This window comes from Plectropomus leopardus, chromosome 19 (genome assembly GCF_008729295.1).
Source record: "Plectropomus leopardus isolate mb chromosome 19, YSFRI_Pleo_2.0, whole genome shotgun sequence".
NCBI lineage: Eukaryota > Metazoa > Chordata > Actinopteri > Perciformes > Serranidae > Plectropomus > Plectropomus leopardus.
In genome coordinates, this window is record NC_056481.1 from 11,463,772 (window position 1) to 11,479,611 (window position 15,840).

At 35.8% G+C, this 15,840-nt stretch overlaps 1 protein-coding gene across 2 annotated transcripts; it reads left to right on the forward strand.

The window, feature by feature from the left end:
- The first annotated feature begins 7,962 nt into the window (after nucleotides 1-7,962).
- Nucleotides 7,963-15,737, forward strand: LOC121958530 (catechol O-methyltransferase domain-containing protein 1-like). Of its 2 annotated transcripts, none has more exons than XM_042507498.1 (7): nucleotides 7,963-8,067; nucleotides 10,610-10,734; nucleotides 10,864-10,969; nucleotides 11,748-11,866; nucleotides 12,540-12,594; nucleotides 15,001-15,134; nucleotides 15,296-15,737. In XM_042507498.1, the coding sequence occupies exons 2-7, from the start codon at nucleotides 10,630-10,632 to the stop codon at nucleotides 15,446-15,448; spliced, it is 672 nt and encodes a 223-aa protein (XP_042363432.1). In that variant the 5' UTR covers nucleotides 7,963-8,067; nucleotides 10,610-10,629; the 3' UTR covers nucleotides 15,449-15,737. The 2 variants fall into 2 exon arrangements, with proteins under 2 accessions (XP_042363432.1, XP_042363431.1); XM_042507497.1 differs by lacking the exon at nucleotides 7,963-8,067 and adding an exon at nucleotides 8,402-8,543.
- The last annotated feature ends 103 nt before the right edge of the window (nucleotides 15,738-15,840 follow it).

Sequence of the window (15,840 nt, forward strand, 5' to 3'; positions counted from 1 at the left end):
CCAACACCTCAACATAATTCACCTTCATCGTGTTAGGGGGGACGCACAAATCTCAGAAAATGTAGGAAAGAGACATTCCTGCAAACTACAAACGTCAGATTTGCATTTTTCAATTCACACGTATCATATCAATGTTTCTAATGTGACGTCATAGACAGATATGAGCCAATTGGTGGAACGGATGGTGGTGCTGCAGTGCACTGTTGGAGACCAACGAAAAAATTATTTTTCGGCTCGATTGGTGGGACTTCAGATTTGCAGCTGATTTTATTTTGTTTTACTATTTATATTTTATAAGGAAACTCACTCTGAGTCACTGTTTTTATTTACAAACTAAAGAACTGAGATAATATTAGTTTAGTTTTTAGTGAATAATAATGGAAAACTGTTATGTTTATTTAGCATTATTATTGCAGAAATACCCTGAAATATTGTGATATTATTTTAGGGCCACACTGCCCACCCATAATTCTGTGTTTATTGTCTTTTGTCCGGCTGCACCGAGGCAAGTTACAAACATGTTTTATTGTGATGGTGACAAAATTGAAATAGAGATCATCCTGGACAAATAAAACCAGAGTATCTGCATGGCTAGACAGAACTAGAAGTAAAGGAAAATATGCTTTATTAAAATTTGGATGAACAGACCCATATTGTTCATAAAAGTCTATATAATATGACACGTGGTTTAATCAAATTACTTGTTTTGTCTAATAACAACCCAACCAATCTAAATATATTCAATTTACAATTATATAAAACCAATGAAATGAGAAAATTCTTACATTTGAGCAACCAGAACAAGCAAAAATTAGATTTTTTTGCATGAAAAATAACTGAAACAATGATTTTTTCCTGCAAAATTGTGGTCGATTAATTACTCAAACAGATTTTTTAGCACTACAACCATTTTAGTGAATAATTGTAAAATTAAAGATCAAATATCTGCTTTGAAAGCAATGCTGTTTTAAGTTTCAGTTGTCCTTTGTCTACAGGATGAAACGTGTTTCTGAGAGCATGTGTGGCACATGTGTTTGTGGACGTTAGGAAAAGTGTACGGCACGATTAGAGACGCCCTGCAGCCCTACGCGGGAGCTCGAGGATGGGAATGCATTAGCCCTAATCTTTACAGTGTTCAAAATGATTAGCCAGAACGTGACAACTCCGATAAAACAGATTCCCCCATTAAGTTCTTCAGGCAAATGCATATTGTGGCCATCACTCCGAGACATTCCCACTTAAATGCACTGATAATTTGTTGTTGCATTGCATTATTCCTGCCCCATAACCAGACCCCAGCTGAGTGAGCAATGTGCCAATGATAACTGAAGATATTAATTAGTATATCACGATGGCGGCACATGCATTTTCACTATTAATAAATTCCAAGCCATCGGGTTGTGATTTAATTATGAATTATGTAAATGGTTGCCATGAATCATTTAGGTCTATGCATTTTATTAGCTAAATGGGAGAGCAGAATGTAGGCATATCACAATGATGAGGATTTACACACTCGGGTGATGACAGCACTAGTACAAGAATATTTAGTGACTTGATCACAACTTCATGTTGGCCCCCTGCTAATGGCAGAAACATTTCACATTGATGAATAATTGACTAAGGATGTTTTTTAATGGCTATTAAAGGGTCATGTTTACCCAGAGGCCTTAGGTTTTAAAAGTTCTTTGCTGTGTACATTAAGCACTGCGTGATACATTATTAACAAAATAATTCACATCAGAAATTCTATCTATTTAAGTTCCATGCAGTGCAATTTGACATTGTTGCACCAGCAAGGAGAGGAACTGTTTTGATTTTTATACATCATTTGCTAAAATTGTAATACTGAAGTTGTTATTTCAATCATTTTTGAAGCAAAAGTACTATCTTTCTTGAGCTTCTAAACTGTAAATATTGGTTGCTTGTATCTGTTTTTAATATAACTGCAAATTGAATAAATTTGGTTTTTGGGGCTTTTGGTTGTATAAAGCAAGTATTTGAATAAGTCTCCTTGAGCTCTGGAAACATCTGATGGGTGGGCTAGCCTTGTTCCAAATGTCTGTTTTGTTGTCAGTTAATTTATTTATTTTTATGACATTCATGTTTTCCAAGAACCCGCAGTATCATTTCCAAATGTCTTATTTTATCTGACAGAAAAACCAAAACCAAAACATATTCAGCTTACTATGATAGAGGGGGAAGAAACCCGCAAAATATCCACATCTGGAGAGCACAAACAAAGATATTTTTTTTTTATCTTTGCGTAAAAATCAAATTAACAGTTCCTGATAAATTTTTTGTCAATTAACTTATCCATTGACTTATCACTACAACTCTCTTCCGAACAGCTAACCACATCTCTAATTTTATCAAAAATTCAAACGAGTCTCATGTATAGCATATGGAGGGCTGTTCCCTGCTTGGGGAAGCAATCAGTCAATCTGAAATTTGGCGACGAAATGAGGAAACCGCTGTACAGTGCTGGAGGCAGTAAAACACAAACACCCAAGAACAGTGTCTGGTTTTCAAGACATTTTAAAAAGTGGCCAAACGTGGAATTACAACACCCAGGTCCATCACATGATGCCATGGGGCCCAAGAAGACTTATAGACTCGCATTGTGAGCAAGACGTCTGTAAGACAGTGGAGAAATTTTGAGCATCACAACTCTCAATAATGACTTGTTTGACTCTGCCTAGTAACATTTCTAGTCTAAGTCTAGATGAGCCACATGATTAAATCATTTTCATTCCCATTCAAGTGAATGGAGGGCTAACTGGAAAATTAGCTGTTAACATTTCTAGTGTGTTTGCTCTTTGAGTCCCATGATGCTTAAGATCCAGGTAATTCCATACTGAAAAAAATAGTTGTTTGGTTTTTGTTTTTGCTTCATGCACCACTAAGTAACTTTTTTTTTTTTTTTTTTTTTTTTTTACAGGAATGAACAGGGCCCTGCCTCAAATGCTGTATCGAGTCGTCTTTATACAGCCATGAAAAATTAACTACACAAAAATGTCCAAAAATAATAAAAATCAAGGCATGTATGAGATCCATGAATCTGCAAATACTGCTATAGGTAAGTTTACAAAGATAAACTAATGAATGAGTAAATGTACTAAACTGTAAATAACTCTAATCATCAGACTAGTTTTTTTTTGACTAATCAATTGATTCCAAACATAATCAATACATTAACCATTAATGGACGGGTGGTTACAGCTCTAAAACAACATAAGAGATAAGATAGTATTTCAATCACTTTCAGACGGGCACAATGACTGCGTAGTGGCATAAATGACAGACGAATGATGGGAGAACTAAACACTGGGTGACACCGCTGTGCATATGGACATTTATTTCTATTATTTCATAGTGAAATCTATATCAGAGAATAGATATCTACATCTTTTTTTCTTTTTTTTTTGTACCACTTTTCTTCTTGTCAAGTTGATGTAGTGCCAGGAACAAGGAGTATATTTGGTTTGAAGAGGGCTGTCAAATCGAACTGTCAGGCTGCACTTTTTGATGGAGCCGTATCGCTCGCTCATCTGTCAGTCAAAGAGAAAGACTGCTGCCAAAGTCAAATTCCACGAGTTAAGAGGAGCGGACTTACATGGCATTTCATTGTCTGGGAGAGCAGAGAAGTCTGACGAGCACAGTTCAGCTCTGATTTAAAATTTTGTAGGGCGTGTTTGCTAAGTAATAACGGGTGGTAGCGAATAACCAGGTGGATGATTGAAACAGAAGGTCACTTAAAGCTTCACAAGTGCTACATATAGACGGATAATAGACTCGTAAAGTTCCCCGCGGTCTGCGATAAAAACTGAATATTGCCTCATCACACATACAAAGAAGGCCTACACATTTCAGAGCACATTAATCATCCCGGCATCATAAAACACTTCTTCACATAGACAGTGGACTCGAGTCCAAGCCGGCCTATAAAATTCAATCATCACAACAGTGTCAGACATTGTTCTGGCATACCAGAAAATTCCCCGACCCGGGGAGCGTGTCTCTCTGCTGGATTGTTATGGTGTTTACTCACACAAGAGGCTTACCCCGAGGCGAGCTCCACACCTCAGCTGCCCAGCTGGAAGCGTCCCAGCCCCCTGGAGGAATGCTCTACCCTCCCCTGCTGTCCAGACTCTGTCAGTGAGAAGCAGCAGCGGTGGCGGCGGGGCCAGCAGTCGGAGCTTCCTGGGAACTGGAGATCAGTGAGAACAGAGAATACAGACTGTGAGCTATCCATCAGGTAGAACAGGTACAAGGAGGGGTAGGTGATCTTAGTCCCTGTGAGAGTGAATACTAAACTCTGCACACCGTCATTACCAAACAGGAACCTGTGCTATCACCGTGGCTTTCACATGCACTGGATTTGTTGCCACTGTTTGTTTATGAATAGTTTCTCTCATATTGTTGAGAAATATTAATGTACTGTTCAGAAGTCATCGAGGACCTGCTGGTGCTCATTTCCTCCCTCTAGAGGAGGCATCTCTACCTGCATCTTCTATTCAGATTGAAGACAGGGAAATAACGAAAACAGACCAGTGGAAACTGCATTACTGACACAGTGTCTAGATTATTTTTGCCACAATGCTGTGCATGCAGGACTGAAACACTACATTTACTTTACCTTTAATGCATGTCAACTAAATTTGAGAGATATATGTGGTATGTACCCTGATTGATGCTGTACTTAATACTACTATACTAATTTTAGTATATGCAATTTTAAAAAAAATATTTATTTATGGCCCTTAGCAAGTCAAATAACTTAAATTCTTTTTTAAACATATGTTTTTATTATTTATGTTGTTATTCATATTAATATTATTATTTGTTTTGACACTGCCATACATTTCCTTTGGGGAAAAGTTCAGATGTTTGTACATCATGTTGTATGTTTAAATGTATAACTGCATAAAAGTGATAAACATATGTTTAAAAAAAAATTTAAGATATTTGGAAGCTCTTTTCAACTGTTTACATTGTAGTGCCATTTCCCAATCACCAGGTTGTTGACCCCAAAATAGTTGTATACAATTGTATTTAATAATTATGTTTGTATCTCTTTGTTGTTTTGAGGTATCATAAATTTAAATTGCCTCGTAAAGATGCACCAAGGACCTTAAGAATAACTGTAAATCATTTTATTGCCAGACAGCCAAAGCTAATACTTTTAACTAAATGAGATGTTAGAAAAAAAAGGTATAAGGGAAAAAAAATGATTAAAAATCTGAATAAAACTATTTCTGGGACTGAAAGTACATCCGTCCACTACAGTGGACACAGTGTGCCTATGGTATAAAAACTGAGTCAGTGGAACTCAATATTAGTCCAAAAAATGATCAATTTGTTATTTAATGTTCTCATAAGTCTTCGTGCCATTAGCTCTAAGTAAATGTTTTTAAAATGTATGTTTTTCTTACTTTTATTGAGTTCCATTAAATCACTTTTAGTGCCACTGATGCGTGGTGTCCACTGCAGTGGACAGATATGCAACTAAAAAAAAATCCATTATTTTTCTCTTGTTTAAAAGGTAATAATAATAATAATAATAATAATAATAATAATAATAATAATATTAAATTCTGTTTATTCCTTGCAACTAATGCCTACCACATATTTGTATAGAGTTATTCAATGTTATATCTTATCCCTATATTTTAATATTTTAACTTTCACTGCTTTATGCATTAGATTAACTCTCTCTCTTTCTGTCTTTTTTTTCATTTGAGGTTTTTTTTTTTAATTGCATTGTTGGAAGGAGCCTAAGGCCAAAAGTTTTCAATAGCAGCAACTGCTCTTGTATTTGGACATCTGAAAATAAATAACTTTGAACGTTTCTAAATTAAGACCCTTCAAACCAGATTATCCACATGCAAATAAATTGAATGCTTGACTAACAGACCAAGAAAAATATTGGAAATGGGCACAAAATGTTGATTATGATGTAGTTTTCAACTAGAAAATTCAATTTATCAGACAAGCTCTAAACTTTATGATCTCGATACTACCTCATGGAGACCCAAGTGTAACATCAGTGTAAGGGGGCCTCACTTCCTTGACAACACTGACCCTCACTGTCTGAACACCAAACTAACCTACACGTCTTCACCTTAAACTGTCTTATTGTGCATTTCATTACATACAGTCAGGGTAAGTCCCATACTGCTTGTTGTCTGCAAAGTCAGCTCTATCACACTAATTATGATATTATTTATTATCTAGGTAAAATAATTCTTATTCAATCATGTGTTGTAAAAGTTGTAAATGATGTCTTAAATTAAATGTGGGAAAAAAATCCTAACTGGAGCTCTTTGGGGTGTTTGGATCTATTTGTTTCACCTTTGCCAAAGTTGCCAAAAAGTGCAAAAATGCGTCATCTAAGTTCAAAACAAAAGGTCAATCCTTGTGTCATAACAACAGTCAATGATTACAAAAAGTCAGATTAAGTGACTTCCATCTCTCAGGTTTTTCTATTTTTTTTTTTGGAAAGGACCTAAATCCATTCTGCTGCCACTGAACATGACGTACCTTGCCGAATTGTAGATTATTTTTGTAAATAAGTCTGGAAAGTTTTAGTGTCACTAGATGGTCTAAATGCAGATTCAAATATTTGCTATCAGATAAGCGTAAAACTATTCAATCAGAAATTACATTCAGCTATCAGGTAACTCCCAGACCGTTTTCTTCTGTCTATCAGTACGAAAGCTCACTCAACGTCCTAACCAAAACTCTTCAAAGCCACTAACTGTATTATAGGTGAATATGTAAAATAAACAGTTACTTAATTTACCCCGCTGTTCATCCCTTGCAGGGAGTGTAATATATTTAAAACTAGCAATCTGTTTAACGCTTTTAATACCATTTTGATCTTCCGTTTCATTGTGACAAAAGTCCTTCATTCAATGAGAAGAACATACAAATGAGTCTATTTTACAGTCAACTAATGATTAATAAATGATAAAAACAGAAGGTGGAAAAAAAAAATCATAAATGATAAGAACTTGTATTTTTGAGGATATATTTGGTTAAGCAATTCATTTAGTTGAGTTGTTAAATGGATTTGGGCAGAAATCAATAAATATTATCTATTATTAAGTTTCAATTTTGATGCAACATTATGTGTTGATCTTCACGACTTTGCAGAAAGAGAAATTTTACATTTTCCACTACAATTAATCTCACAGCTGTAGATAGTGTGGGCGGATTACTGAACAGGCCTTCCAGGCACAGCCCCAGGAGCCCAAAGTGTCATTGGGCCACCTGACCTTCACTTACAAAATGTCAAATGTCAAATTAACTCATACTGACCAGGAAGAGATACAAAATGACCACAAAGAAATACACAAAAGACCATAAAGAGATACAAAGGAATGCAAAGAGACGCAAAATAACATGAAAACATGAACAAAATCACCTCAAAGAGACCCAAACGACTACACAAAACAAAACAAAAAAAACCACAAAAAGATGCATAATGACTACAAAAGGCACAAAACCACCACAAAGTCTGAGTTTTTAAGGAAAATTGTCTCACAATCAACCCATGGTAACTTGGATGATTAAATATTTTCATCCCTAGACTATATTATGACTGAATGTTGTTTACATGTTATTGCATGTGTAATAATATTAATCCAATAATATTCTGCATATAACAACAAAAACTGAATAGGACCATTCTGTATGAAGAGTCACTTTAGGTACTTGAAGTATATTTTGCTGATATTTCCTTTTTTCTTACTAAATTTTGACTGCGGAGCTTTTACTGGTAGAATAATGTCAGGCGGTGGTATTGATGCAGTTCAGCTGCACATACAACAATCACTGTAATATTTCCTGACAACATCCAGGCAGCTGACATAAACTTGCATGCAGCAGTGATTCCTCACAATGGGCGTTTATTGTGAAACCCTATCATGAGAGCTGCAGCAGGTCATATGACCGTTATTATCTCTGCATGACTGAACGAATCCATAAGAGTCGTTTGAGCAGGAATTCATTTAGGCGCTCTCTCTGACACCAGAGGCCACCCCTCCTAGACGCAACTTTGTGGTGAGTTGATATTTCAAACGGTTAACAGCTACATGTGGGTTTCATGTCATGTCTCCAGTCTTAGCTCGGCAACCTAACTGTCTTGATCTATGTGCATTTGGGGATTTATTAGATATGCATTAGACTTTATTATATATTCTGTGTTAAGTCGCAGTCGCCACAGTTTAGTTTCCTCATCTCATCCTCGCTAATCCTGGTAGTCACATGATGGATGTAGCATGACTCACAATGCCGATAGTAACGCAATAAGAAGTCTGCAATGCTAAAGCGTCAAAGGGCTTTACGCACAACGGAGCTTCGCGTCTATTCGCAGTATTACGGTAGAGCACTAACCCAACACGGAAGCGGTTTGGATCAGATTAACTCATAATTGTGTGCAGTTGTCGGTCAAGAAATGTCTTTTCGTAATATTTCCAAAGAGGCACTGGCTGGATCCATCACACTGGGAGTTGTTTTAGTCGCTGGTTATTTATTAGGTAAGAGCGAAGGCGATCAAGCGTAAAGACTAGATATTAAAGCGTAATAACGTCGCTACGACACAAGATAACCACGAAGGTAACCGGCAGCAGTGAAAGTGGGTGAGGGTGTTTGACCCGGGAGAGGGCAGTGTGAAATAACGGCCTTTGGACTCATATATTTAAATTTAGTGTTTTTAATGTTTAATTTAATCTGCACAGAGGTGCAAAAGTATCTTAGACACTATACGCGTATTTTTCAAATAGCATATACGTTTAAATAAAACAGTTTTAAGTGTAAATCTGAGTTTATGTGATCTGGACGAGAGTTGTTAGTTTTGTATTTTCATTCGTTTTTTTTTTTTTTTTTTTATTTTTTTTTTTTTTTTTCATTTCAGTCTGTTTCAAAACTGCTCGTTTCACTTTCATTTTTATTGTTTGAAAATGTTTAGTTTTTAATAGTTTTTAGGGATGAGAATCACCATATTATGAAATAATATTATTTTGATTTTTTATGTTTCTGCAATATGCTGAGTATTGTGATAACAAGCAGTTTATTACATTTTTTCAAATACAATTAATGTCCCCAAAGGAAAACTTTGTCAACATCTATTTTATGTAATAATATTTAGGTTATAGTCTGTTTATCACAGCAAATAATTTTTATTGCAGCAAAATGTATCTAATGGACTGAAGAAGAAATTGATTTAATTATGCTAGTGGGCTACCAAGAGGTTTAATTTGTATTTGCAATATTAATAATTTATATTATTAAAAAAATTACTTGGCATCTGTATCAATACAGTATTGCCACACATAATATCATGATACTATGCTGTAATGATTTTTTTCTTGCAAAATTTAAAAAGTTCAAAATTGTTAAACTTGTTTTGTTGAGAAATTTGACCACATGGAGAAAGACCTAAACTTAAGAGGTCTCCAGTGTGTTTTTATTGAATTTTACTTACTTAAAGTACACAATATTGTTTCAGTAGTTTTCATTTTATTCTAAAATCTAGCTATTTTTATTTCATTTAATTGCTTTTTTGGCACCTAATTTTAGTTTTTACAATAGTTTTAGTTTACCATAATAACCCTGGTCTGGACAGAGGGGAAACAAGTCTTTTTTTTTGTTCTTTTTTTTAAAAAAAAAAAAAAAGAAATCTGATAGAAAAAAAAAGAATTAGGCAGTAAATATGCTCTATCAGATTTGTGTCTGTGTGCAAATACAGCTATCATTGTGGCTTTCTTTATACTTTGAACTTTTCAGTTTGGGGATTGTGTTAATTATTTCTAGGTTTCTAGGTTATTTCTAGGTCATTTCTAGGTTTTTGAATAAGTTACCTAAACTTGAGTCTGACCTCATGCTTCCAGCTATGTGACTTTGATGCGACATTAAAGCACCTTTCACGTTTCATTACTTAATATATGATTTACTCATTCAACCCTGTACACTACCACTGTGTTACATGGATAGAAAAACATAAACAAATGTACTTATAAGTAGTTGAACTAAAAACAGTGTGCATGATCATGTCCCATCTTATTTTTCACCTCATACTGTACGGTCTGTTTTCCAGAGACACAGAGTTGACAGAGTTGTACAGATAAAACCCAGTTTGGCATCGCTCAGTAAACAGTCCCATTCTACTCATTCATTCAATTCCCCTTTCAGCATCTATTGACACTTATAATACTAAACACAAAACTGCAACGCCTTCGAAAAACCTGGAGTATCTCGTGATGTACATACAGCAAAAACATTGGGAAACAGATGTAACCAGAATGTTTCAGTCTGGATTAATTCATTGTATTTCCCTGAAAATGTAAAGCTTCACCGTCTTACTATTACCAGTCTTCATTTCTATATCTGGATCTGTTGCTGCTTGTGCAATAATTACATTTCCCCAATGAGATCATTTAAGTTTTATCTAATCTATCTAATCTATATCAAATAATTACTGTATATCCACTAGACCAGACTCCAGTTTTCTCAAAGACGTATGCGCTGGACGGTAGGTTGAATGTCATCATCATGCTATTAAGATCCTCCTAATTGCTTCATGGTTCGTCATGTTTGCCCTCAGGGAAAAAGAGATCTCCCAGGATGAGCATCTTCAAAAGTCACGGCGAGGGAAAAGACAACCCGCTGATGCAGTATGTCCTCAATAACTCCTTGAGGGAGCATCCGGTTCTGAAGAAACTAAGACTGGTACGTACATCTAAGTATCCGGAATATAGATATGCTTTGGCACAACGAGGCACTCTGATGGTGATGTGATCTTGTTTCACGGAGTAATTTGTGAATCTAATGCACCTGGTTTCCGTTCATTGCTTTCAGAGGACACTGGAGGAGTCAGCGAGCATCATGATGGTCGCCTGTGAGCAGTCGCAGTTCATGGCCAATCTGGCAAAACTAATTAAAACCAAGAAAGCCTTAGAGATTGGTAAGACTTGACATTACATCTAATCTCTAAAGCACGTACACCCTCATGACTGAGATTCAACAATCCAAAAGCTGTTCAGACACCAGTTGCTTTACATGCACACAAGAGGAGCAATTAGGTTTCACAGGAAGTGAATGTATATTCGCTATAAGGCAAGACAGCGCAGCTCTATCGATATTGCGTATTTCAAAGATGGAGGCAGTTAGCGCTCCACATCAGCAAAGATGAGCATTAGAATGACATTCAAAAGCAAGTGCAATAAACACCAGAATACAATCAATGAAGACAAAATAAATGTTTTGTTTTTAAAAATTACTCCAGATACTATCAAATCCACTTGAACATACAGCCGCTTGGTGTTTCAGTAGACTTTCTCCTCACCCCAAGTGTATTTTGGCACCTTCTTTACTTGTTTTAAGTGTATCGATGATACTGATTGCTTCCTTACTTTTTTAGCTGAGCATTTTGACTGACCACAAGAGGACAGGCTCTGTCGTGAGAAATGGACAGCGCATTTTTTTTCTGAAAGCGTGAACTTTATAAATAAGTTAGTAAACTGCTCAGTGATGGAAAATGACTTATTCATACTTATAGAGGATAATTGGTGCCAGTTTTAGTCTGACTTTGAGGTCGTAGCCAATGGGAGCGCCACTTAAAAACTATGTTACAAAAGGCAGCAACATGACGAGCAAGGCTGGACATTAGCACCATGCAGTGGGTCAGTTTTGTCCCGTCTGTTGTCATTCATCATGCTGAATTCAGCGCCCTCTCGTTGCAGGAGTCTACACCGGTTACAACACGATGAACATTGCACTGACTTTGCCTGACGATGGAGCCATCGTGGCATGTGATGTCAGTGAAGCCTACACCAACATCGGCAAACCATTCTGGAAAGAGGTACCATTCAGATCTATGTATAAGTATTTGTCAAGACACTGTATTTTGGGAGGGTTCAGTGTGTGATGTGTAATACTGCTGTATTGTTCCCACTGCTGATTGCTCATCAGTGCAGAGGATTTTCATACAGGTAATAGACGTCCTGCAGAGCTTTTTGATTCAAGTCTGTGCACCTGCATGTGGAGCAGACTTCAGTCTCTGTCTGTCATTTGTATGATAAAGACGATTACTGAACAAGTCTGCTACGTCTTTTAAATAAAAAATGAACGTATTCATTGAAAAGTTATCTCTAAAATGATATGCATTTGCACCACCTCCAGAATTTCTCATTACAGGGTTAAGATTTTTTGGTAAATCTATTTAAATGCTGGTTTATATACATTCTTGTATGTAAGAGTAATTTTTTAAAAGATATTTTAAATTATGTACAATAACTAAACCTACAGTCAGCTGTATGCAGGCTGATAGCTATATCTTATTTTGATTACACCAGAAAATAACAAAACCAGATTATCTGAAACAACGGCATGTTTGCAAAACCAAAAAGCAACTATTGTCACGCATGTAAATACACACATAAAGACATCTTGATATAGTAGAATGCATTATTTATCATTTTTCAACAACGTATCTGCTGCATTTTAAAAACATTCTTGTTCCTTTTTGTTTACAGGCTGGAGTCGACAAAAAAATCGATCTACGCATCCAGCCAGCACTGAAAACTCTAGGTACAGTAATGCATGTCTTTTCTTACAGGTCCAGTGTGCAGATTTTAGGGGGATATACTGGCAGAAATTGAATAAAATAAGTATGTTTTCTGCAGTGTATAATCACCTCAAAACAAGTATCGGCATGATTTCATTACCTTAGAATGAGCCCTTTGTATCTACATCGCGAGCGGGTCGTCGTCCATGGTGCGCCGTCACATTTCTACAGAGGCAGAAACAGACAAAACAAACACTTACTCAAACATTTGTATTTTCACATTGGCCACCGTAGTTAGTAAATGCTCAACAACAAGCTAAATAGTGTTAGAAAAAAATTATTTTAAAGGTGAAGCTGTTTTGTTAAGTGTTTTTACCCATTTAAAACACCAAACTTGAATCTAGCCTTTGTGTTGAGTGTCTATTGAAGTTTGCTCACAGATGTGTAATGTAATGATTGTTGCTTCTTGTGGCCGGAGGAGGAAAAACACCAACTAAAACTGTAGTTCTCACCATAGACATTTATGCGTAGACGCCACATTGATGCTGCAATATGTCAACGCGTCAGTGCGTCAGCCACAGGTCTGCCCTGTAAACAAATACAAGTAGAAGTAAAAACTGTGAGTTTTCTGAGTAAAAAGCATTAATGTTGACATTTAACCGATATTGATTAATCGTTTTTATATTCAATGATACATACACATTTTAAGCACTTATATTGACAATCCAGTGAGACAAGAAAATGAAAAAAGTCAAAATAAGACACTGTCTCTGGCAGTGAGTTTGCTTATATTCTTTTAGCAGTGAAGTGAAATACTCCATGACAGAACATTATCAACCTTTATGTTATTGTGTACAATAACAAAGTAAAATATATAAACTTGCAGTGTGCTACTTTAATAAATATGCACAATATATTATGCAAAGTCAGTTATATGTATTCTGTTTGATCAATATCATCTGAGGACTAATGGTTGTTGTTGTTGTTGTCGTCATTAAACTTGATTTGACAGCAAATGCACGACGCCGTTTAGAAAACACAGGTTGACTACTGACACAAAAGTGACATCTATGCTTTGCCTTTAACGTAATTAAATCTTTAGCTACACTACACACAAAAGTTACGCTCGATACGTTGTTCTAGTGTTTTTTCTGAAACGATTTCCCCCACAATTAGCGGTATAATTGCTGAACTGTATATTCTGAATCAGTTGCCATTTAGCCCAATAAACTGGCGACCAGCTGCATCTTTGCGAAAACTTTTCAGCTAAGCTAGCCAGATGCTAAATAACACCGCTTTTTGACCGTAAATATAACATAGTGAGCTACCAGACCGTAGCATTGACGATGGCAGCTAACGGCTACCTGACGTTACGTATCGGTAACTTACCTGAACTCCAGGTGTCGCGTCAAAAAGACCCACGTGCTGCTTTTCTCTTTATTCTTCCCAGTCCATTAAACTGAAGTGTGAATATCCAAATTTCCGAGTTAGCCGTATGCGTTTTGTTTTAGCATTTAAGCTCTGTTTCTGAAGTTCCTTCCACGTGAGCCAAACACTCAAATGCGGAGTGACCGTGACCACGTAAAGTGACGTAACGAGGACGTTATCTGGATCACGTGACTTTTTTTTTTTTTTTTTACCTGCAGATTTTATTTTTCTCACAAAAACACAATATATTAGTAAAAATACAAACCAGTTGACATTGCCAATTTAGTACGAATAATTTTTACTTGTTTATCATTTTTTATCATAAAAAAATCAAATAAAACTGTATTTCATTAAATGGTATCGCCAAAAAATCTGCATTTGCCCTTTCCTTTGGGGAAAACTGCTCTAAAATTGGGTTTGTTTATTGTTTTTGAATTGTGAAATTAAATTTCTCCTGACAGTGACATTTTGTACACTAAAATTCCTCCTTCTGTCCATTTTGATTTACAAAATAATAAGAAGAAACTCTTTTCATAAAGCACATTTAAAAGCAAAACAGAGGCAAGAAACTCCAGAAGATATTTAACAATGGAAGCCAAATGATCAAGCTGAAGTAGAATTAAACAAGAGATGAGAGGCAAAAATATATTAGTAACATACAATAACAAAATAAAAGCAATAAACACAGAATATTAACAATATTAATAATAAGTTGGATCAGGGCAGACTGAAAAGATAAATTAATAGAGAAATTAAAAGAATATTTTCATATTTTCATTGCTTTCTCAATGAGTTATCATTTTGGACATTTGTTTAATTGACCTTGTTTTACATTATTAGCTATTAGAACATGAGACAAACTTTCCAAATGAGTTTCTTATTTAGCAGTGGGAATAATGTTGACTAGGAGGAGATAGATGTTTGTGGCAGTTAGGTGCATTATGATGGATGTTAAATATGTCTTTATATCTTTTCTCTCTGTTGTGTTCTGTTTCTTTCAGATGATCTCTTGTCAGACGGCCAGGCTGAAACATTCGACTTTGTCTTCATTGATGCAGACAAAGTAAACTATGACAACTACTACGAAAAGTCTCTGCAGCTGTTGAGGAAAGGGGGCATCATTGCTATTGACAACGTAAGGACTTCACTGTAGACAAATATAGAAGTTTGAGTTCTTGTAGTGGAATATTTAATAGTAATAATAATAGCTTTCAAGAGACCCAAGGACACCGAGTAAAATAACAACATATATTTAAACCAGCTAATTGCCTGAAACTGTTTTTTCTCATCCTGCAGGTGTTGTGGGGTGGAAGTGTGGTGAATCCTAGACCTGGAGATTTAGACACCATCGCCATCGACAAGCTGAACAAGAAGTTGCATCGAGATGCTCGAATCAACCTGAGCATGCTCACAGTGGGAGACGGGCTCACAATAGCCATCAAATTATAAGACAGAAGTCTGATAAGTGCAAAACTTCATAGGCTAAGGAAGGTAATTCAGGGACATTGTATGTCCTAGGTCATCTAGGAGTTAGGTCATCTGCTGTGATGGTAGCTGCTAAAATATATACCATCTGGACTTGGGTCACTACAAGTTAATGTGGAAATTTTGGAACAGTTTATTAAGTAATTTCAATGCCAGATTTATTACTCAATCTGTACTTTCTCAATTTTACAGTTACGAAAGAAAGTGTGGTGTTTGAATTAAAATTGCGAATAAATTTGATTTTTCAAAAAAACTGCACATGCCTTTTGTTTTTATTCTGCGTTATCATTTTTTTCCCCAAACTGCTTTCATACTGAACCCCAAACTGTGTAATTGTGTATTGCCAAATTACAGGA

Bases quoted from the DNA above. Each gene is read 5' to 3' on its own strand.
- LOC121958530 (XM_042507497.1), top strand. From the start codon at position 8,462: ATGTCTTTTCGTAATATTTCCAAAGAGGCACTGGCTGGATCCATCACA. The intron at 8,544-10,609 runs GTAAGAGCGAAG...GTTTGCCCTCAG, and splicing joins AGTCGCTGGTTATTTATTAG to GGAAAAAGAGATCTCCCAGG. The intron at 12,595-15,000 runs GTACAGTAATGC...TGTTTCTTTCAG, and splicing joins GCCAGCACTGAAAACTCTAG to ATGATCTCTTGTCAGACGGC.